The 23,719-nt window shown below is 38.8% G+C and overlaps 1 protein-coding gene across 4 annotated transcripts; it reads right to left on the bottom strand.

The window, feature by feature from the left end:
- Nucleotides 1-2,460: 2,460 nt before the first annotated feature.
- Nucleotides 2,461-21,903, bottom strand: rorc (RAR-related orphan receptor C). Of its 4 annotated transcripts, none has more exons than XM_051405779.1 (13): nt 21,591-21,903; nt 21,357-21,507; nt 16,192-16,221; nt 7,672-7,757; nt 6,710-6,851; nt 6,263-6,616; nt 6,067-6,168; nt 5,853-5,974; nt 5,266-5,398; nt 5,040-5,147; nt 4,804-4,914; nt 3,943-4,052; nt 2,461-3,792 (listed from the first exon to the last, which is right to left on the bottom strand). In XM_051405779.1, the coding sequence occupies exons 2-13, from the start codon at nt 21,406-21,408 to the stop codon at nt 3,628-3,630; spliced, it is 1,515 nt and encodes a 504-aa protein (XP_051261739.1). In that variant the 5' UTR covers nt 21,409-21,507; nt 21,591-21,903; the 3' UTR covers nt 2,461-3,627. The 4 variants fall into 4 exon arrangements, with proteins under 4 accessions (XP_051261739.1, XP_051261738.1, XP_051261741.1 ...); XM_051405778.1 differs by having other exon boundaries at nt 21,357-21,459; nt 21,591-21,902; XM_051405781.1 differs by lacking the exon at nt 16,192-16,221 and having other exon boundaries at nt 21,357-21,459; nt 21,591-21,902.
- Nucleotides 21,904-23,719: the final 1,816 nt, after the last annotated feature.

Raw genomic sequence — 23,719 nt, forward strand, 5'->3', positions numbered from 1 at the left:
ATATGGGAAAAGTATGATCTCGTTTTTAGTCACTGAGCCTGAGCCTACTGTGGGCTGTGTGTGTGTGTGTGTGTGTGTGTGAACATGACTACTGTTCAGCTATTAACTCCTCAATTAGCACCTATACTGCCAGTTCTTGCTGAAACAAAGTCATTGGACTAATTTTATCACATAGGTGATTAAAGGGGAATTATTATTATCATTATCATTATCATTAGGCCTATAATTCATTTAGCAAATATTTCTTAGAATTGACATTTTTCTAAACAATGCATATTCAGTAAATTCAATGATCAAACCTATGCAACTATGATTTACCATGAATCAGATGTTTTCTTGGCCTTAATGCCAATATAATTGTTTATTGTCTTGACATGTATTAATATAATGGGAAAAATGTGTCTCATAGTGCCTGTGTTTAAATTTATCTTATTTATTTAACCTTCATTTTACCAGGAGAGGTTTCATTGAGATTAGAAATCTTCTTCTCAATGCAGTCCTGTCCTGGTCAAGACAGCTGTAACATAAAATCAGAACAAGTATTTAAAACAGATACAAAACAGACAATATCACCACATATAAGATCTGAGAGAATAAAGGTGCAGTACAAGCCATGCATAAATAAGTACAGTACAGTTGAAACACAGGGTAAGATTATATTAACCTTTGTTGATCCCCGGCGTGGAAATTCAGGATACAATTTAAAAAAAAGAATAATTTAAATCAAAAGCACAGCCTGAGATATCCTGTCTGAAGTACAGCAACCTAAACTTTCCACAGTGCGATTGATTTGTGTATTTTGTTATACTGCCCCTGCCTGGTAAATTCCCACATCTTTCACACTCCACACCCCTCTGTCATGCAGGCTTTCTGCTAAAATGTTGTAGTTTTCTATCCCAAGTACGTTTTGTTTTTCAGACTTTTGAAGTCAGTTGAATATCACTCAAACTGCACTCCATGTTTAAAACCAGCTGTGTGCTCCTGATTATTTGAGTCCAAAACCGAAAAAATAATGACTCAACAGGAGGAATATGGGATAATACTTCACCACATAAAAGCGTGTATCAATATTAAGATCCTGCATCTGGTACCTCGATTTGAATTTTGTCCATCTCACCCACTGTGTTAGTGATTTATTGTTTTCTTAGATATTAAAGGCCTTAAATTCCTTCTTATCTCACACTGAGTTTGAGTCCAGGGTTATCATGGTCTCACAAATTCCAGTCTGAGAGGCCGAGTGTGACCTCTACACAATCCCTCCCACCATGTTCTCCAGAAGAACTCCCTTTGCAGATGCAGACAGCAATTTAATGAGTTTCCACAGTTTTCTTGCTATAGGCCACAGCTTAAACTGGCAGGATTATCCAGCTTTTGCTGCGTCTCCTACAGCTCTTTCCCATCACGTACAGTAGATAGCAGGATCAAAGTTTCTGGTTTGTGGTTGTGAATGATGGGGGTCCGGAAACTATGTGTGTCCCGGGTAGAAATTCCCCCCGAGGGGTCAGAGAGCAAAGAAAGGCAAACAAACTTGCAGGGCTGCAATGTACTCCCTTTCATACTTGTACTGGAAAAAGAGGGCTGCTGTCAAAATATGAACATGGGTTGACAGTAAAGACTAACATTGTGGCATGCTTCTATGTTGTTTTCCTTTATTTTCAGGAGTAAAAATCAAGTGATGTGTAGTTTATTTATATTGCTCAAGTTCATGTCTCTATGGTCGTTACAGGTCAAGAGCAACAAAAGTACCTTAACACAAAAGGAAAAACCAAAGAAACCACAGGAGAGGAAATAAAAGAGGACTCCCACTCTTTGGATTACTGTGGGTGTAATAGTTACCACGAGTGGGAAAATGGCAATTAAATAAGTATAAAGTATAAGTTGTTCTTTGCTTATCTTATATTCAACATGAGACAAAGAATGTCAACAAGAATTATTTTTGTCTTTCCAAACTAAACTATGAAAGCAAAAATCACTGCATATGGAGGTTGTTTAGAAAGTTGCTTTTTAGTAAACAACCGCACATAAAAAACATAAAAGCACAGCTAGTTTTCTAGCATGACTGCAAGTACGTTTAACATAGATTCTTTGTGGCTTTTTAAGGGAAATTGCCAGTTGACTCAGTCTTTTCATTATTTGCTTCCTCTTAACTTGGTTAGCAACAGTTTCTGTCTATGACAACCTGATGACAACTTTCCATTGCCACAATCTGTGTAAGGGTCATCCACAATGACTAATATTTCCTTTGTGTTACATGCAGTTGCAGATCTACAGTATGGTGGGACTATGTCTGGATGTTCCTCCATATGCGACTGATAATGATAAATGATGCAGAACTATGTCTGCTATGAAATTTGCTGAGTTGATATCATAACAAGACCTTTTTTGTTGCAAGTCCCAGTCGTACACAACTGCTTACATTACATTTGTTTTTCAAATAGATGAATAAAGTTAGCACATCTGTTTGGTGTCACGGGCTCAGCAGTTTATTATAAGAGTTACATGGAATTATCTTCATTATAACCTCCACTGTTCCAGGAACAGGACGAACTACATCCAGACATGTATTACTTAATGCTGAAACCTCTCATCATTTCCTCTGCACTCATGGCTTTATTTAAAGATATGTAGAGAAAACAAAACATATGCAGGTTAATCTGAAAAAAGGGGAAAAGTTTGCACACAGAGGAAGAGACTTCTACTGTATCTCCACATTTTTGTAATTTAATATTTATTCTACATTTAATGCAACATCTTTTCAAAGCTCAAAAGATATAAAAGCCTGTGAGGATTTATTCAAACACAAAGGATAACATTTTAGAGGTACTGCCACTTTGTAGGACTTATTAGTCAATCTGTGACAACATCAACCTGAGGAGAAACATTTCTTTAGAGACATACAGATGCAATGAGGCAGGTCTCTTGTCTCTTTTTGGGTGTGTTTAGCACTGAATATGTACACATATCACATTCAGCTCAGTTGTTTCTGAGACTGTCACAATGAGGACAAGAGTCTTACAGTTTACTGGCATTTAACAAAAATGATGTCTTCCGATTGTTGTTGTTGAAGGGAATAGTTGTGACGCAATATATTATCATTCAAATGTCTGACATTGCGAAAACAGTATAATACAGCAATGATGTTGAGATGAAAATGTTTTGAGGCATAAAGGTTACTTATAATATTTAATTCTACAAGAACAGTCTGAGTTATTTACCATTTTAAGTTTGTGCTGCCTCTTTGAATCTCTATGTCTGAACACACAACAACTGTAACAACTGGACAGAATCACAAAAGCACACTCCTGAGAGAAAATGAATCCCACTGAAAAGGTACTGTCAAAGAACAACAAAACATCTGTTTCCCTGGAATAATCAAAATAGTTTTAAGCTATCAAAATATGGAAATTTATGTTTGACACAATCTACCAAAAAGCTCTGCTGGGAGTCATGTAATACTTAACACACTACAACTATTGTGCTTCTCTCTCATTTTTTATTATTAGAAAAATAGATTCTGTCAGGAAGTAATGATGAGATTTAAAATAATGTGTGTGTGTATGTGTGTGTGTGTGTGTGTGTGTGTGTGTGTGTGTGTACGACTGTGTCTTTGCATATTCTACTAAATCATCAGTGAGTGGTCCCCGGCAGCAGCTCTGCCTCAGAGGCAAACAGCTCCTTGTAGAGTGGAGGGAACAGAGAGTGAGCGGTGAGCGGGTAACGCTGACTGAACCAGCGCAGCTTCTCCATGTGCAGACTGCACAGTGAACGCAACACCGCCATCCTCTGGTAGAGCTGCGGAGAGGACACAGACACAATTAGACATCTGCTTTCTACCACAGTGAGGAACATGCAGATCAAAGAAGAATGTGTTTCCTTTTTAATCAGCTTTTAGCCAAGCAGAGAGCTAAAGATAAAGTGTCTGCTCTATAATGAGACACGTACCTTGTGCATTAGACTTTCTTGGTTGTCTCGGCGCAGAATGTGTGTGAGTCCTAACTCCACGCTTCTTTGCACTCGCTGAACCCTGCTTCTATCCTCCAGACTTGGACGATCTGCACAGAAAGACAAGAAAAGGAAGAGGATTTATTTTTAAGAAGGGTGCACCATATTACTCTGCATACAGGTGGATATTCCTGGTTCACTGTGTGGCCTGTAAATGTTACCATGTCTATTAACAGCCACCGGGGGGCAGAGAGGCTAAATGTGTGAGAATGAAAAACTAAACCACAGAGCAAAATGTGATGGAAAAAAGGATGACTCGTCCTTGTCAGTTGTCTGATCTACCGTATGTCTATTGAAAGCAGAGAAATGTCTTTAAAAAGTTTAATATTTTAGGAATTATTTGGCTGTTGAGAATGATAAGAGCTTATCACCTATTTCTGCTACATTTGTTTTGCATGTCACAGTAATACAGTTTATATTGACAATATTGACGGACTGAAAATGCAATGTGTTTTACAAACAAATATCAAGGTTGAGGTCACTAAAAATATATCTGTCTTTAGTTAAATGTTAGCTTTCTGACCTGGCACATGGTCCTGATACACTGTCAAGATTTAGCCATAAATGACCATCAGTGTAAATCTTAAAATGTAGACTGGGTAAATCTTGGGGAACGAGGAAAGACAACTCAGCTTCCAAAAGATAAACAAAACAAAACTGATGTTCCCTGGTGAAAAGCATGACATATATTGCTTATCCTGTTGGTAATCAACTCCGCTGAAGTGTCTTTCACACTTTTTTATGTTTCAGAACTGTGGAATATAATGCAACCTGACTGACAGACAGGTGAGTTGATCTTACCAGTGTTGATCAGCACCAGAGCACTGAAGAGAGCGATCTGGTGCTCAGTGAGCTTTAGAGCACACATACCATGAGCAAAGTCAAACACCGCAGTGATTAAATCACCACATGCTGCAAGAAAAAAAACCACAGAGCATTGATAAACCACCATATTTATATTTTGAGATCAATGTGTGAATGGTTTCAGAACTGCTGTTGTGCTTCATGTATGGAGCAATGCAGAGAGAAATCCTCACCCAAGGACTTGAAGACTTCCCCTCCAGCAAATTTCCCGTCAAAGAAGACGGTGTTGTTTTCCGTGTTGAAGAACCGACTCATCCTGACCAGAACCACCTCCATGGAGCCTGAGTGAAGAGGGGAAGAAAGGGGTCAGTTAAAAGACTAGAAAAAAGAGCGATTAAAAGCATTTTAGATTACAATTGAAGGTAATGGTCCCTTCTTGTAAGTGACAATTAAATTCACCGGTCTTCAGGAGAGCAATCTGGTCGTTTTGGCTGAGCATACGGAAGCCTGGGATGTGTTTCGCGAACTCCACCACATATTGCACGGCATCAGTCAGTCGGACGGCACAGTGCTGCCACATCTCATCCACTGACTGGGAGTAAGAAAAAAAAAAGAGTGTAGAGAGAGTTTATTTTGAAGAAGTCTTTGCAACATATTATTCAAATCAACAAACATTTTAACCAATGCCACATTGCCATTGCTACATGCCATTCAGTCTACTACTTATTCTTATAATTTAGCATATTTACTGTATTTCAAATATTTATTTAGTGTAATTATAGCATATTCAGTGCTAAAAAGCAATTTTGGAAGGATCATCAAAGCCATTAACTTCAAGCTGAACATAAGCCTTCTGTGTGATCAAAGAGAGAGAAGTAGAGGAGGGGGGATAATGATGAAACAAGTTTTCTCTGTTTTCTCTTTGATGAATCAAAAGTAGCCTCAGCCTAAAGCCATCTGAAATGGCATGTTTTGTTTTGAGACTGCCTGAATAAGGTCACAAGAGGAAGCTTGAGAACCAAGAATTTGTCATCAGATTGGTATACTTTGCTCTGGTAGGCTTGGATCTCCTCTCTGCTGAACAATTTCCATCTGAGAGCCTGCAGCTCCTCCACTCTGTACTGGCTGGTCTCTCTGTGGGAACGCACAATGCTGGCACACAGCTCATCTAAAAAAAGAAAAAAAAGTAACACTTAAGTATCAATAACTACAAAACACTTACATGCATGTAACCCCATGTCCCACATGCTGTTTGCTCACCTATGTTTCTTAGAGAGTGAGGATAGAGGCTGTAAGGATCCTCGAGAGGGTTGTAGGGATGAATGGCCATCAGATCATGAGATGGCTGTCTGGAGTCAAATCCTGACAGGAAGAACAGAGTCAACAGACAAATAAGGGATGAGCAGAGGAGGATGAAGGGAACTGCACAAAGTGAGTACACACATGGGTACCTCACCTCTTACGTCGGGATGTCCGCTGTTGTCTCCCCTCCCCTGGGATCTTAAAGTGGGAGAGACACCGGAGCCTCGGTAGATCATACCTGACACCTGTGACTCGTTTGGGGAGCACAGCAGGTATGGGTGAACATCAGCAGTGTAGGTCAGCAGCTCAGTTTCCCCGGTGAAGGAGTAGGCCATGGGCTGAAGGAGCTGTGGGGAGCGGTCTTGGCGGGCCTTGGTGGAGTAGGACAAGACAGACTGGGCGTCTCCCTGAAGCTGCTGCTGTTGCTGCTGTTGCTGCTGTCGGTGCCTCTCCACTTCAGCGATCAGGGAGTCCCGCTGACGTTTGGACATCCGTCCAAATTTCACCGCTGAGAAAGACAAAAAGTGAACACAATGAAAATAAACAAATGCTGTGATTAACTGATACAGTCTGTCTGTCTGTCAGTCTGTTTGTTTCTCACCATCTCTGCTCATGCCCTGCGCCAAGCACTTCTGCAGACGGCAGTGTTGGCAGCGGTTGCGGCTGGCCCGGTCGATCTGACAGTTGCTCTGCCTGGAGCAGGAGTAGGATACAGTAGGCAGCTGACTACGCCGGAAAAATCCCTGAGACCAAAACAGAAACATGATTTTTAAGGCAGATATCAATGTAGATTCCATTTAATTAGTTAATGAATTAATACGTTTTAAAGTTGTGACCAAGCTTTGTAGCCAGCGTGACATTTACATTTCAGGTGAAACACAAACTTGCTGATTAGCATGTGACAACGTGTCTTCTTACTTGCTTAAATAAACTATGCTGACACCAAAAAAACTACCATAAGATGACACTGAATATATTGGTCTTGCTCTGATGGTTAAAGGAATAGTCCAACATTTTGAGAAAAAAGGCTTGTGTGCATTCTTACTGAGAGGTAGATGAAAAGATTGATACCTCTCTTACATCTGTATGTTCAGTATGAAGCTGGAGCCAGCAGCTGGTTAGCTTAGCTTACCATCTGAGGAGGAAACAGATAACTTGGCTCTGGCAACACTCCAAGAACTAACACCTGGTCAAGAAATAGTCCGACACATAACTCTTTGTAAAATCACAACGTGACGTTTTTACACTTTAGGCTTTTGTACGGTTAAAACAAACAAGATATAATGTGCCGATTAGTGAGCTCTTGAGATTCTGGTAGGAGGATTTCTTACCTTTATACAGAGCCAGGCTAGCTATTTCCCCATTGTTTCCAGTTTTTATGATGAGCTAAGCCAACAGGCCGCTAGCTGTAGCTTCATATTGAATGTACGGATGTGACAGTGGTCTCAATCTCCTCATCTAACATGAGACTGAATCGTATTTCCCAAAATGTTGAACAGTTTCGTTAATACTGATATATGTGTGTTTGCACAGTGAGGAAAGGGTCAAATGCTGTCATCTCACCTTGCAGCCCTCACATGTGATGACTCCATAATGCACTCCAGAGGATTTGTCACCGCAGATCTTGCATGGGATAACTTCAATCTGGGCTGAACAAACAGAAGTAAAAGCGATTATTTTAACGTTTTCAAGTGCAGCCATTTTTTGTCCGCACAGGTGCCACTTTACTGTCACGCAGGTAACACACCAAGAGTAATGCAAGCAAGAAGAAGTTAGTTTGTTACTGTAAATCAATTCAAAGATCCTTGATCTTCAGTATTTTTTCATGCAGCAGCTCAACAGGTCACAAAAAACTAAAATGTCTGACAGCTGACCAAATAAAGAGTGTGTACTGAAGGAAAAGGAAAATCTGTTGATATGATATCACACTGTGCAAAAAAGGACTTGTTTATGGATCCGTATCCAGATCTGTATATCATATCATATCATTATAAAGATAAAATCTGTCAAAGACACAATCTGTAATCCTCTGCTTACGGTCCATATCTTTGACAAATATAAACGCATCAATGTATCAGCATATTTTTGTGCATTTATTCCTCTGTCAATGGGAAAAAGTCTGACCAAATGTAGATAAATCAGTCCCTCATAACTGTTATATATTGTAAACTCTTGACCTCAGGTTTCTTTATCATCACGTCAGCACTGTTTAACCTCAATAAAACAATAGTTTATGTTGTTTGAATAATATTAAATGTTTTCAGATGCATAAATTATCTTAAAATCCAATAACACATCAGTCTTAACCTCTAGAGCACACAACTTGTCACTGTATAGGTAAAATATGCCAATACCACGATGACACTGCATATATACTGATTCTCACCCAAAGAAGTAAAATGGAAAACGATTCCCACTGTGAGAACTCAAATGTTCTGCTGTACTTCCCCTTAAACATCTGTCAGTTGTTGTGTGACCAGAGTAAAGCAAAGGTATTTTCCTCTCAAACACTTCTTGCCTTAATAATAATGAACAACATCAAATATGACGAGGAGAGAGTGTTCTGAGGACGTGGAATATTTTCAAATGGAGAAAGGCGGAGAATACAAAGGTGTCAACCTCAGAGTCCTTTCAAGTGGTTGACTGGCTTCTCTTTCACTCTGACTGTCCCTCTTTCATGTCATTTCTCTCTTTGTGAATCCTTCTCTGTCTCGCTCATAAAGGACACAGCTGCCAGTAATGCACTCTCTCTCCTTCATCACTGCCAGTAATGGCCATCCCCCTCTCACCTCCCCCCATGCCCCTGATCTCTGTAAGCTCTCACACCCCTCAGTCTTTTTGCTTAGTGGTGATTTTTATAATAGTCATAATCAGATGTCATTTGATCCATTAAGGTACCATAAATGTTAAATAAATATCTGCAATATAATGACAAATAGAACGATAGATGCATCACATTTAGTATAATTCACATTATTAAACATATTTATAGTAACACTGAAGGGTGACACACATCCAGGAAGCTGAGCATACATTATGTGATTTTTTTTTCTTACACTAAATAATTTCTCCTTTTATCTATTGCTGTCATCTCATCTCGTCTTCCTTCCACAAATGCACTGAAGGTGTGATTGTTATGTCTGCGTGTCAATGCTTATGTGCTGTAGTATTTGCGTTTCCGTGCATAACTGTGTCAGATTTGTTCACGAGTGTGTGTTAGTGTGTCAGTGTGTGCCCTCTTTATCTGGTGCCACAGGGATCACCTGAAGGCTCCCAAGAGGGACAGAAGGTCTGAGGTCAAAACACACTTAAATGCAGAAGTGGAGTAAAAGCTTGTATGATAATGCAGAGATACTGCACAACTGATTAGATTGTGGCTGCTACTAATAGAGGTGATTGATGAACCTCAAGATGTACCATGATAAGGAGTATTTCACAGATCCAACCAGATACTGACACTAGAAAAGACAGATTTGGTTAACAAAAAAAAAAACACTCAACAGAAACACTTCTCCGCAAGCTAAATATCATATCTCATTATATTGCTTATTTAGTCAAATAAAGATACTGAGCTGTGACTAAGATTGCATTTCTCTCAGCAGTGTAGGATAGGGGAAGAGAACATGAGTGGTCTCTGTTTTTTTTTTTTTTTTTTCGCTATTTCAGTTCTGATTGTTAACCTCAAACAACAGGAAATCCACTGTGACCCACAACCTTTCACTGTTCACACACACACACACACACACACACACACACACACACACACACACACACACACACACACACACACACACACACGCACACAGCAATCAAACACACTGCTCCTCCAATAACTTTCCATGCAATCATAGCTCTCATTATCCTCAACTGAATTTATATGACAGCAAATTATCTAAAGCAGCACAGCATAATCACTCTAAATCATGACTAAAACAAGAAAATCTGTAAATTACTGTCTACCTTGAGAGTGTTAACACACCAGTAACTGGAAGTGGAAGTGGACTTAACAGAAGATAAAAATGGAGGAATCTATAATCAGCAGCTCCTGTGAGCTTTTTTTGTCTCACCTGGGTCTCTCTGGCCACAGGCCTCAACCAATCAAACCCAGCATCTCCTGGTCTCTGTGCATGCATATGAGAGGTACAAATACAGAAAAACTACTACCATTGTTTCTTCCATTAGTGATTCTTCTTAGCAACATAGCAGGCAATATAGCTGAAAGACAGTGCTTATTTTCTTAAATGCATGTACTGTATGTTGAAACTAAAAGTGCACTTTTCTACTGCCTGATTGCCAAAACAGGTTTATATTGGTTTACCCTAATGTGGCAGGCCTCCTCTACAGCTCAGTGTGACCCAATTAATAAGGGTTTTGGGTTAAAAAAGATATTTTTACTGTAGCTCCTACGTGCTCATGTGCACGATGCTCAATCAGTGAATGAAGATTCATTTTGCTCTCAAGTCTGATATATCCAAGCAACACTATTTAGTTTAGTTGCATAGTCTCATGATTTACAATATCTCCAGATAAACCCTCAACGTCTTATATTTCCACTGCGGCCCAGTACTACCGTACAGTATGAAACCAACTATAAACACACCACACAAAGCAGCATATGCATGCACATATTTATACTGAAGTGAGATCCTTTAAGCAAAACAACCAAACCGATCGATTTAAAATGTTTATCCTGAAATCGATACATAATTTGCTGGATGGCGTTAAGAAGTGTAAGAGAGTCCGGATGTGCAATGATGGAAATACTCTGGTCTTTCAGTCAAAATAAAAGAAAGCCACCTCCCACGCTTCCGCATACAAAGTATACCGAGACGCCGCTGCACTGAGATGGACTGATTTATGTCTTTCAATCAGTACTTAGAGATATCAATGACTTACACGTTCCCACGTAAAAAGCACACTTGTCAATGTCAAACAACTGAAGCTTCTGTTTAACAGCAAATACGAATCATGAAACGTTTGCAGGCTTCTCATGAGCATGACAACTTCCTTATGAAAGCAGGACAAGAAGGTCTCAATTTTTGTGATTATCAAGCAACGACAATAAAAAAGAGTACAAAATCGAGGCTATCTAATATGGACGACAATGAAAAAGAGTCATCAATATGTATATGTGTCCTCTAATATGCACACACAAAAGATCCGCTGTAATAAATCATGAGAAAAAAAGAGAAAGAAAATGGAAGGAAAGGTTTGATCTCTGGGTTTCAACCTCGAGTTTTTTACAGAACACTCAATACTATTACACAGTACTTTTGCATGAAGCTGAGTGTGTGTGTGACTGCGTATTTGTGTGTATATGTGTGTGTGTGACTGCGTATTAGTGTGTATATGTGTGTGTGTGAGTGTGTGTGTGTGTGTGTGTGTGTGTGTGTGTGCTTGGGGTGGGAAGGTGGACAATACAGATTGCCACTCTCAACTCATCACTCTCGGCCTAAAATGACATTGTCAGCAGTCTGTTCATTGCACTGTAAACGGACAAAAAACCTCAACTTTCCTCTGACGGAAGCTTACCTTTTGTACACACGCAAGCAAGAGTGCAAACAAAGTTTGTATACACACACACACACACACACACACACACAAATGTAATAATGTATAACACCACTGTTTTCTTGCGTAATATGATTTGAAATTATTTAAATAAAAATGTTCTTGCGATTACTTATAATAAAAGATTTTTTGTTTATGTATTGATTAGTTCATTCATATAATTTTAAACGTCAAATATTTTAATTTAGAAGTTGCTGAGGCAAGATGTTTAAAAAGATTATGCTTCACTTGAGGAAATAACCACACTATATTTTATATTGTATCAAAATGTATGAAGGTGAAGAAAGACTATATCGGAACATATTGGTAGTTAACAAAATAAATAAATAAAATATATTTGCAAATAGAAAATGCAGTAGTGTCATACCAAAGCCAACTTTAGATTCATTGTTCCTGCCGTGCAATAGAGAAAATTATCTGTAAAAGCTGTAAAACTTATTCTGACTTACTGAAACAAAATTAAAATATGAGAATTAATTTCCTTTATGAGAAGCCATGATTTAGAACTTCAACCCCCATAAAAAAAAGGATCTAAAACCAACAAACAAAGAAAAGAAAGAAACTGAAAGAAACAAATATCATCCTAAAAAATAAACGTTATAATGACAAATCAAGGTATTTTATACGAAGCATTTCCCGCCACTCTTCTGTATTGTATATTGTGTTACTAAACATTTTTGGTTTCCTATATGTCAATGCTGACTTCAGGTCTACAGGCATTAAATACCTTTGTTCTTTAAAATCAAACTGAGCTTGCTGTTTCATAAATGTGAGAACTCAATGATTCATTCATGGTTTGACAACAAGTATGTGAGAAAAACTACCTACAGTTACTTATCTGAGGAAATTATCAAAGCTAATCTAAACATCATTAGCACCATCAGATTTACCATATTTTACTTTGAAGTGCGGGCTGAATTTGGGGGTGTTTGAAAGAGGTAATGTTTTGACAGTAGCAAAGGGTATGAATAAGCTGCAGTATTTCATTTACCATATTTTCGGGGAGAATGTGTCACCTGCGATTTTGATGTTGGCTTTGATCTGAAGCCAAATGTTTTTGCTGCTTTGGAAGCGCTGTGCAGTTTCTGCACCCAGAGGAACAAGGAAATCCTTTCTGATAAAGAAACTGTATTAAGAATCTACACAGGAATCCCCCGAACACAACAACAAAGCCATATGAAATGTGTGTGCGTAAAGTCTGACGAAATCAAGCCCACTGTGAGTGTGTAACACCAGAGAATTAAATCATTAAGTGTTTGTCACTGAAGTTCACACACAAGAATATGAAGTTGTATATTTGGAAATGGGAGCCTCCTTTTCTCTCTTTCATGCACACTATCCACACACAGCTGCAGGGCTGAGATATGCTACATCTAGGCGCCATCTAACAAGCAGCTGCCGATCTGTGTGTGTGTGTGCATCTTTCAAGTGCGTGTGTGTTTGCATGTTGCAGGAGAGTGTGTAAGCGACTTGCATAGAGAAGAATAATTATGTGTTATCATTTGTCTCTTTGCTTCTTCCCCTCACTGTGTAGCGGTTTTGTTCTTTTAATTAATTAATTTAAGTACGTTTTAAAATAAATCAAATTCATTCATTTTAATTATCACATTTTCACAATATTATCAGCATTTCCTCTGCATCCTGCCTTCAGTATGTGTGTGTGGACTCAGTCCATTCAAACTGATGCACTGCGGTTGTGAGGCATCCTGTTTTCCTGTCTCTTTCGGTTTTACTTGGTTAGAATTCGGTGGAAGTGTATTTGCAAAAGGGTTTGCAACATCTCAAATGTCATATTGGGTATTAATTGGTTTAATTTATCGATAATATTACTTATCATTTTAATACATTATGGTGGCTCCAAACAAAAGGCGTTTTGCAGATCAGCTCAAAAGGTATGTTGTTTCAAAAAGTCAAAATTTTATACAACTTATTGTACACTCTGTATTGTACTATCCTTGACATCTTGAGACAGCTACGAGTTGCCTGAGGTGCACTATATATGTGGGAAGAAATATCCGAGACATGATTCAAATCTTAAATGCATCAAAGGGAGCTCAAAATTGAGTCATGTTACCAAACCATAAAACTGAAACACATAAACCGATGTGAACGTAAACCAACAGTCACCCAATCAAGAACTCAGAAGAGACCCAATTAAGTTTCAAAACAAAGAACAACATATGCCTTCATAAGATATGCTTTAAAATGTGTGTGTGTGTTGTATGGGATCTGGGATCCGGTACAGACCTAATAAAAATATATTTGGCTGATTAAAGACTCAATGTTTAAAAAAAAGCATTAAAATCATAAAATTAGCTTGACGTAAGTGCAGAATTGTGCAAATTTAGAGCCAGTTTGAGATGCAAGGTTTTACTATATGACTCAGTGTTACATCAAAAGTGGAAACCTGAAGTAAAAAAGCTTAATCACACAGCTTGATAAAGTTCAGAAAAAGTTGATGCGTGTGAAGCCACAGGTGTCTACATCTGCATGAATACACAGTTATTTCAAGGATTTGATTAGAAGTGCTAAAAAAAAAATGCAATGCAATGCAAGTGTTTAAAATCTACAGTGACATTATTAGAAGTATTGATAACAGCATGGTGGTCCATCAGAAGCATCAATTCATCAAGTCACATACATATTATCACTCTGAATAATTGTAAACTATAAAATCAGGGTGGGTTTGAGAGAGACAAAAAAGCATGTAATTGATTGAATTGATAAAATATCTTTGATTGTACTGCCCACACACACACTCACACTCACACACACACACACCGAAGAACTTCATCCCTACCTCGCATCATCCTCACTCCTCCACTTGTCTCAGACGTTTGTCCCACTTTCACAAACTCACTTTTTCTCTCACTTCGTCTTACAATAGTCTTTCTTTTGACACACTTTTTTATCGCACCATCTATTCTCTCACTCTTTCGATCTTTCTTCTTTTTTCACTCGTCCTTTAGCAAGCCGGGTCGGGTGCTCACTGCAGCTTTAGCACACATATTCAGACTTTTGAGTGTCTGTCACCGCCTCACCTTCCTTGTTAGCGTGTGTGTGTGTGTGTGTGTGTGTGTGTGTGTGTGTGTGTGTGTGTGTGTGTGAGAGAGAGAGAGAGAGAGAGAGAGAGAGAGAGAGAGAGAGAGAGAGAGAGAGAGGAGACAAAGACAAAGAAAAGGGGGGACTGTCCCCTGCCCTGGCTTTTTTTTCTTAAGGTACTTTTTCCTCATACCTTTGTTGTTGTCCTTCACCCCCTCACTTTATACCACACGTCAAAAAAACTGCTTTATAGTGTCTCTTTAAGACTCTCCCTGAGAGTATGAATCAAACCATTCTCAACAGGAATAACTGGGGGATGCAGTAAAAACATGTAAGTTTGTAACATTTAAATAAAATACATTTTGAAATACTCTAACTCACACTTGTGATTTAAATTTTGTTTTTTTTTAAGTTGTCATTGTTGATGTTGATGATGCACATGTGTGTTTGTAATAAGATAAAGCACTGAGAGCTTGAGTACAGTACACATGACCAGTAGCAATTACTACTCTCATACAAGTCCTGAATTCATAATTTAGACCATCAGAGGCTTATATTACTGGATAATTATTACTGATGCATTAAGATGTAAGCAGCATTTTAATGTTGCAGCTGGTTGAGGTGAAGCTAATTTTAACTGCTACTACTGTACCCTGAAAGGGAGTGGAGTAGGGTTAGAAAGCAGCAGAAAATTAAAATACTCAAATACAGTACAAGTGCCTTAAAATTATACATAAGTGCAGTACTTGAGAAAATATACTTTGTTATCTTTCTCTCTTTATCACCCCTACATCTATAGCACCTGACTGATCCACCGTACAACACAAGACGACCATGGCTCTCTATCTCACCACCCTTCCTCACAGCTAACCTCCAAAACAAAACCTAAGTAATTCCTCCGCTCGGCAGGTTTCACATAAATGTCCATTAACTCATAAGCAACAATCCTTAAATAATTTTTATTTATGCTCAGTTTATCATCACACCACCTAACATGAAGGTTGGTGGTGTGTCACACACAACATCTCCACACTTGATAACACACCCAGGTGTGCTAAAGTTGTGGCAGAAAGTGTTAAACCAAAGAAGAAGTTAAAAAAAGACAAGATGTTATCGCTGTCTGCACTCAGATGCCAAAGCCATAGTAGCTGGTATTTTCATCACTGTGTTTATGCATGTTTATGTGTGTGTGTGTGTGTGTGTGTGTGTGTGTGTGTGTATGTGAGGGGGGCAGCACAGGTGCAACACACAGCATAGTGTTGCTAATAGCCCAACTCCAGTGACACCACAGTGCGGGTGTGTGTTTGCGTGTCTTGCTGTACAGGTGCAATGTTGTATGTTCACTAACTATGAAGTTAACCACAGTGCATGCACAAATATCTAGCACAAACACTTGCGATGTCATTGCCACACAGAGTCACACACATGCATGCTAACACACAGAGATACAGTGTCTCATAGAGAACTTACTCAAATGAGTCTTCTTGGACACAACTCCTCCTGAAGGAGAAAAAATTTAGTTAGTGGATCAAGACTTCGATACTTACTGTATTTTTACTACAAGCTGTATTACATATGGACATCTGGGTGTATATTTTAGAAACAGAAATGTAAACCTGCAGGGTAGTCACAGGCTTTACACACTGTACCCACACTGAACCCAGGACTAAACGAATGTTTTAAAGAGGCTTAGATTTTAACCCTGGGATTTTTAAAAACCTGCCAGTGTGAAAATAAGTACATTTACTCAAGTGCTGTGCTCAAGTACAATTTTTACCTACTTGTGCGCACATTTTCACAGGGAAATGTACTTTTTGCTGCACTTCATTGGAATTACAGTATAAAACAGTATATACAACCACAGCACCACGAACTACAACATGACATTACTGCTTACATGTTAATAAATCTCCAATAATATATTATAACGCTGACAGAGGGAATTCTGGATAATGAGTACTTTTATTTTTGATTTTTGACTTTGCGTACATTATGTTGCCAATACTTGCTACTTAAGTAAAAGTCTTTTACTTGTTAGGGAGTATTTTTATAATTTAATACTGCTACATTTACTTAAGTTATCTAACTTATTTATCCTCCACTGAAACCTGCACTGTAGCATGTTAGCTTTACAGTGAAACATGATGTTTACAGTAATGCAAATCGTTGTCTTTGTAACCAAATAAGCATGTCACCCTGTCAGCTTTTAATTAAGGGGTGAAATGTGACAGAAACTCACCCGGGCTAAACTGTAGCTAAAAATAAAATAAACTGTGATAAACTCCATTGTCAAATCCCTGATGGCAGTTTGGACCAGGGTTTACAGAATGCAGTACTTTTTGTTTTTTATTTTTTCCAATACACAAAGGCCTGAGGACAGATAAGAAGCATTACTGATAACAGTGAGATTAAATTAGAGGATTCCTATTTACACTAGTGTGTTTCTATGTTATGTTTGTGTGACTATTTGGCCCCATACACACACAGGAGATAAAGGCAGAGGAAGGTGGGTGTCTGTGAAGCAACAGGTTCTCTTTTTTGTCTACCTGTTTGACCACAATTGTGAGAAAACTCTAAAAGTCTATGTTGCAGGGAGTGTGGGTAAAAGCGTGGAGGTCTGAACCAGGGGGTTTATTTCTAGAGTTGTGTGTGTGTGTGTGTGTGAGTGAGAGAGTGAAAGAGCCAGAGAGGTTTGAAGGCAGGGGAGATAAGTATCAATGGAAGACGTAGAGCTAGCCGGCCTTTGTCTGGCGCCAGATCAGGCCCTCTGTGGTTTCCACTGTTTTCCTCCCATCATCAAATCAGTTTTGCTTCATAAGCAGAAAGCATGGAATGAAAGCAGAGCAATGCACGCACACGCGGAAAATGTAAAGAAATTTCAACACTAACGGAGCAAAGGTGATTGCTAAATAAAATGAAAGAAAGAACTAAATATAAGCATCACTTCCAAATAGAGAGCAATATAATTTTAATAGCCCGAGGGTTATTGAGCCTAGTTAATATGTCAAACATAAAAGTGTGAAGACTGACAGCCCTTGTTTGCATTAGTCAGTTACAGAAACGCACAACAGTGTCTTCCCTAAAATAAAGATCATAGATTTTTAAAATTGTATCTGATAACTAAATTACTGCACCCACTCTTAAAAGTTTAAAGCTGTTGGTTGGTTTTATTCTTTGGTAAGTCATACACTTTTATTAACAGAAATGAGGCAGGTTAAATGATTTCAAGTCACATGAAAAAAACACTGAATGTCAGGCGGTTAAGCCACTCTCATTTCTAAAATATGTTATTAATGATTTGAACTCAAAAAATACATAAAAAGTGATATTTAAGTGGTTGTGGTCAGTGGTTGGTGGTGGAAAAATAATCTAATGCAATCACCAACAGCAGCATCTGTACAAACTAAATGTGACACAGCATGTACACTTTTAGCAAGACACACCTGCAAGCCAGGCCATAAACGCACCACCACACAGACAAACACACAATCTCTCTCTCACTGTACATGACCCTGCTGATTACAGATGCACAAACATGAACACCACTCATCAGTCAAAATCTCACTAACGTCTCTACACTCTGACATCTAAGCTGACTGCTGAAGTGACAGTTGCGGCGTTACATAACAGCACTGAAGACCACTGAATCCAGAGAGTAGGTTGGCAGCTTCGCCTGAATATAAACCATGCCATGTAGAGCACAGAATAGATACAAAACATAAATATATTAAACCCAGTAGAGCTACTTTATTACCTCCTCAGTACTCTTCAACCGTTATGCTAATGTACCATACTGTAAAATAAAAAAGTTGGGAAGGCAGATGGTGTTTATTTATGATAAGTCTATGATGGTCGGGACAGTAAATGACAAAATAGGCCAAATGTAAGAAAGTAATTTTCAACCTAACTAATAATTACAATAACAACGAGAAAACATGAAATACTGAATATCTAAAAACAAAAATACATACATATAAGTTCAGTTAAAGGTCCAGTGTGTACGATTTAGTGGCATTTAGTGGTTTAATTGCAGATCGCAACTTCCAAGCGAGACGGAGAAACTACAGTGGCCACGAAAAGTGTGAACAACCCTATCTAGAGCCAGTGTTTGGTTTGTCCCTTCAGGAGTACTGTGGAAACATGGTAGTTAAACATGACTCCATGGAAGACGAAACTAAAAAATCACCATCAATTTAAACTGCAATACACTCGCAGTCAGTCAGGGGAAACCAATTTGGGGCAAAATACTCCGCATGAAATAAAATTCTTTAAAAAATAAGTGTAACACAATACATTTATTGTGCAAGATTCTGGAGAATGCAAATGATTAAACATGACTTTGAGGAGTTTCAAAATACATTTCTAGAAAACCAAAATGGTTGTGGAGTTTAGAACTGAAAGAGTTTTTGGTCCTGTAAAAATGAATTCAAACTTATTTGTATTAAGTTGCGCAAAATCAGCAGAGAGGCCAAATGTTTGATATTACTTTGGTTTACAGAGAGATACTACTGGGTGTCACTATTAGGCAATAAGCACCAATATTAAGTTTATAAATGACTGCAGAAAAACACAGCATGGAGAAGATGATTGGGCCCATAATAGATCCCTGAGGAACACCGCAGACAGTTTTTATCCAATAATGAACAAGAACAGAGTTTTACCCTGCAGGCAGGAGGAAAAGCAATGTGGAGCAGTACCAGAGACGAAACCCAGCACTCGAGAAAAATGAGAAGACACCCACAACAGCCACTAAAACCAAGACACTCATCAACTTAAAATGAGCCATCTCAGCAGTATAAAAAACTGTACAACCACACTGAAACTCCACTTTAACCAGATTAAAATACCATCACAGCAGTTCCAGTACAGGTAAATAAGCAAATGTAGCCTTTTTTTCTTCTTTCTTCTTTTTTTTTTTTTTACAAAAACCTTTAACCCCTTAACATCCATTTTGACTTTTACTCCATCAGACAGTATCATATACTGCATATAATGTTGTTCTAGCTCCAGCTGTTATATAAAAACAAACCTATTATTTCCCTACAGTGCAACTGAGTATCTTTTCTTTTTCTAATAATTGCACTGAAGCAAGTGAAAAAGCATCAAAATATGAAAGAAAATAAGAATATGAGACTAACTCATACAAGCATCTACAGTACTCTTACCCTATGTTTCTCTCTTGATTACGCTCCAATGTAAATTATTAAATCACTCCCAGAACATTATAAAAAAGACACTTGTAGACATGTGTAAACACATAACTGACAATGTATACTTAATAAATACTTGTGTAATAAACACTATTGTCTGTCCTTTCTAATGACTACATAGTCTGGTACTGTTATTAATGACTTTAATGACTAAAGATACTGGTAGATTATCAATACTTTACCTACTTTATACTAAACCCTGTGAGATAGTTTTCCTCTGTATTTTTGGTGGAAAATAGTTCCCTATTGAAACTGTTGTCTATAGGTGATCTAAGGTATCCAGAAAATTGTTTCTGGTAGGACACATTTTGTTGTTTTTTGTTTTGTTTTTTTAAAGAAAGAAGTCAATAATTTGAAAAGTGGCAGTGGAAGTCTCAGTGGCAGGTATCTCAACCCTAATAGAAACCTGCAAGGCTTTATATCGCTGGCGTTACTTTGAATGCTACCTCCTACACTTACAGTAGTTTACAGTATAATTGATTATAATTGAGTTCCACCTGACTATATAAAAAGGACACTTTGAACTATATTTGTACGTCTATTACACATATACCTTAGATAAATACTTTATGTCTGTTTTTGCTTTTCTCATCTCTATTTTCTACTCCACTAATTATTTTAATGTCAAAATACTAGTAAAACTGTTAAAAAGCAGGACTTTGACTTGTAATGGAGTATTATTCAACTGTGATTGGTTATGTTTACTTGAGTAAAGGGTAATTGCTTGCTCCTGCACTTCCTTGTATTCACTCTGCACTTCACAAGCATTAAACTAAGCCATGAGCAACAATGTTGTTCATTTCCCAGAGCAGGTAAACTCTAGATAACTGTGCCATGAGAGTAGTAGGAAAGATGTGCAGTGGGTTTCTGTGGCAGAAAGACCAAATGTCTTATATCAAATGACTGCCAACAGTTAGATTTTATCCAGGGAGAGCTTTGAATAGAAAGGCATTGACCAAAAACTGAAGCAAAAATAAGAACTAATCCCAGAGGATTACTCCAGCTTACTGCCATTCTTACCCACTCACAGCACCTTAACAACACCCCAGTCAAAGGGATGAGGAGGGTTACTGGGGTAAAGATGGATAGAGAGTGGAGGGAAAGAAGATAACAGCAAACGCAGTGACAGGGAAGACAGAAACAGAACAGTCAGCTGGTGCAGGACAGGTGAGAAGACAGAGGTAAGACTGAGAAGGAGGAGATAGTAATGTGGGTGGGAGAGGGTACTGAATGGCATGCTGGGAGATAAGAGCAAGGCTTTAAAAGGGAGAGGGGCATAAAATAACACTTTAGAAAATACACATCAGCTGAAACTGATCAACAAGTTACAAGCTGCTTGCAGAGACATGACACTGCACACAGCCCACAACACGCCACAGCTAAATGTAATCTGCAGAATAAAACCTCAGTAAGGGATCATCTTACCTCTTTTGATGGGGGTGTCAGCTGGGGGCACGTCGGGCTCCTCATATTCCATAACTCTCCTGTCAAAACACTGGGTGGCCCTACACACTCACACACTGACTCACTTCTCACACACACACACACACACACACACAAACAAACCACAGACGCCCTGCTATGTCAGTCGGTTTTTGAACTCCACCTGCCGCCATTTGACTCAAGGCAATGTGACAAAACTCGGTGCTCTCATACTACCTGTTGGTTGTTCTAGCGCCCGGGTCGGCGCAGGCATTTGAAAACATGCACTGCCATCTCGCCTTCCTTCCTGTCCTTACAGCAGGTCCCAGAACTCGGTCTTCATCATTTCTTACCCTCTCTTGTCTGTCTGCGCTCCCCTTGTCCAACACTACACCTCCTCTCTCTTGTGTGAGGTTGTTTTGAAATAATTTAATTCCCCCCGCGGCAGCAGCGGCGGAGGAGAAAGTGCAGCTGGACCGGCCGGCCGTTTGCAAGCCGTGAACCCCCGGTCTCTCTCTCCCCCTCTCCTCTCCTCTCCTCTCTCCTCTCCTCCCCTCCCCGCGCGCTCTGTGCGCCCTGACCGTCCCAGGCTGGAGAGAGTTATGTCACCGACTGTTACGTAATAGCAGCGGATCGGGTTTTGCTTTGTAGTGCTCGGTGGAGAAATATAATCCCGTGTTGCTTCCACAAATTTCCGCCAACACTAATCAAAAAAAAAAAAAGAAAAAAAAAAAGTACAATGCATAGAGGAGACATTTAATTCCAGTACAGGTTTGGCCTTTTACCTTCAATAATGCTAAATGGGGAAACACGCATAAAAGCCCTTCTTCATATGTGCTGGGGTCATTTTAGTGGCTTGTTCAGGCCACCTGCAGGGCTGTGGACATGCAATACATGCAGAGGTGGGGGGTTATTTTTTAATAATACTTTGTCTTATTTTAACTGATGTTGGGAAACAGTTGCAGACACAAAGAAAACGATGAATAATCGATATGTCTTCTCGGTTTACATCATTGTGGTAAATGCTCCTCTAAGACATGGCGCTTACACTGGGTCCACACACACATGCTGAATAGCCTACACCAGTGGGTGGAATTTAACTAAGTAGCTACTTGAATATTTACATTTTCAGCTAGGCTACTTTATAGATCTACTACACCACACCACAGGGGAAAATATTGTATTTTGTACTCCAATACATTGGTCTGACAACTGGAGTAACTGCCATGATCAATATTTTACTGGGGAAAAAGAACTACAAGTAGTCCTCAACAAATCTGTTCCACCTCAACCTGCCACAACATTACAAATTCTGCTTACATTATTCATCTTTATTTAATCAGGCAGTCTCGTTGAGTTAAAGAGCTCTTTTTCAACAGAAGCCTGAAAACAAGTAACATTCACACAACGGACAAAGTATTAATAAAAGCAGGTGCAAGAATTACATAAAGCATCAAGATCATGTAATGTTTATGTATTTATGTAATACAAAATATAACTTTGTCAGGGGCATTCTGCTGTATAATGAGTACTTTTACTTTTTACTACTTTGCTGACGATAATAATACACTTTGACTTAATTGTAACCTGGCAGCGGTACCTGGTATTGCTATGTTTACTTAAGTAAAAGATCTAATGATAATCAATAAAATCTTCCACAGCTATTATGTCCCACAGTCAGCATGCCTCTTAGGGTGAAAGCTGTTAATGACCATTCTTATTTTGATTTATTTTCAGTCAAATTAGTAATTGATAACCGTCTCAGCACTAAGACATATTTGTTAAAGAAATTGACCCATTGGCATCCTGACAGTAATGCCACTAAGGATGACAACACTCTTCTGCCAAAGGTGACACGAAGCTAAAAGTGTGCACTGTCAAGTCACTAACAGACACTTCACCATCCTGTCAGGGGCCTCCACTTTGTTTTGCAGAATTCTTTGTTAAAAGACTACAAGTCAAATATGCTATTATGTTGTCTTTTCAAGTGGAAGTTGTGCTTTCAGGCTGATATCTAAAGCAAAAATCTGTCCTTGAAGTGTGACAGTGGACAGAGCTTGTTGCAGGTGGTTTTAACTGAAAGTTGAAAACAACTTCCCCCACGCTGCCCCCCACCCGCTTCCTCAAACCCAACTTGACCACATGACTCTTCAGGGGGGGAAAAAAGAAAAAAAAACTGCTGGTGTTCATTTGTCCTGTTCATTTGCACTTTACTGAGGTTAAAGATGTGAGGGGCCCTCAGAAGATCCCCAGGCCTGAACTGCGATGAGGCCATACACTCAGAAACCACACATCAGACCAAACTGTTGGGCAACTGAAGTTAAACGCAGTTAGATGCGTGCAAGGTTTTTATACTTGTAACCAAT

This window comes from Dicentrarchus labrax, unplaced genomic scaffold (assembly GCF_905237075.1).
Source record: "Dicentrarchus labrax unplaced genomic scaffold, dlabrax2021, whole genome shotgun sequence".
Lineage (NCBI taxonomy): Eukaryota > Metazoa > Chordata > Actinopteri > Moronidae > Dicentrarchus > Dicentrarchus labrax.

Excerpts from the sequence above, each read along its gene's own strand:
- rorc (XM_051405779.1), bottom strand. The coding sequence starts at position 21,408 with ATGGAATATGAGGAGCCCGACGTGCCCCCAGCTGACACCCCCATCAAA. Across the intron at positions 6,852-7,671 it reads TCACATGTGAGGGCTGCAAG|GGATTTTTCCGGCGTAGTCA; the intron begins GTGAGATGACAG and ends TTTTGGTCTCAG. Across the intron at positions 4,053-4,803 it reads TCTGGTGCTGATCAACACTG|ATCGTCCAAGTCTGGAGGAT; the intron begins GTAAGATCAACT and ends CTTTCTGTGCAG.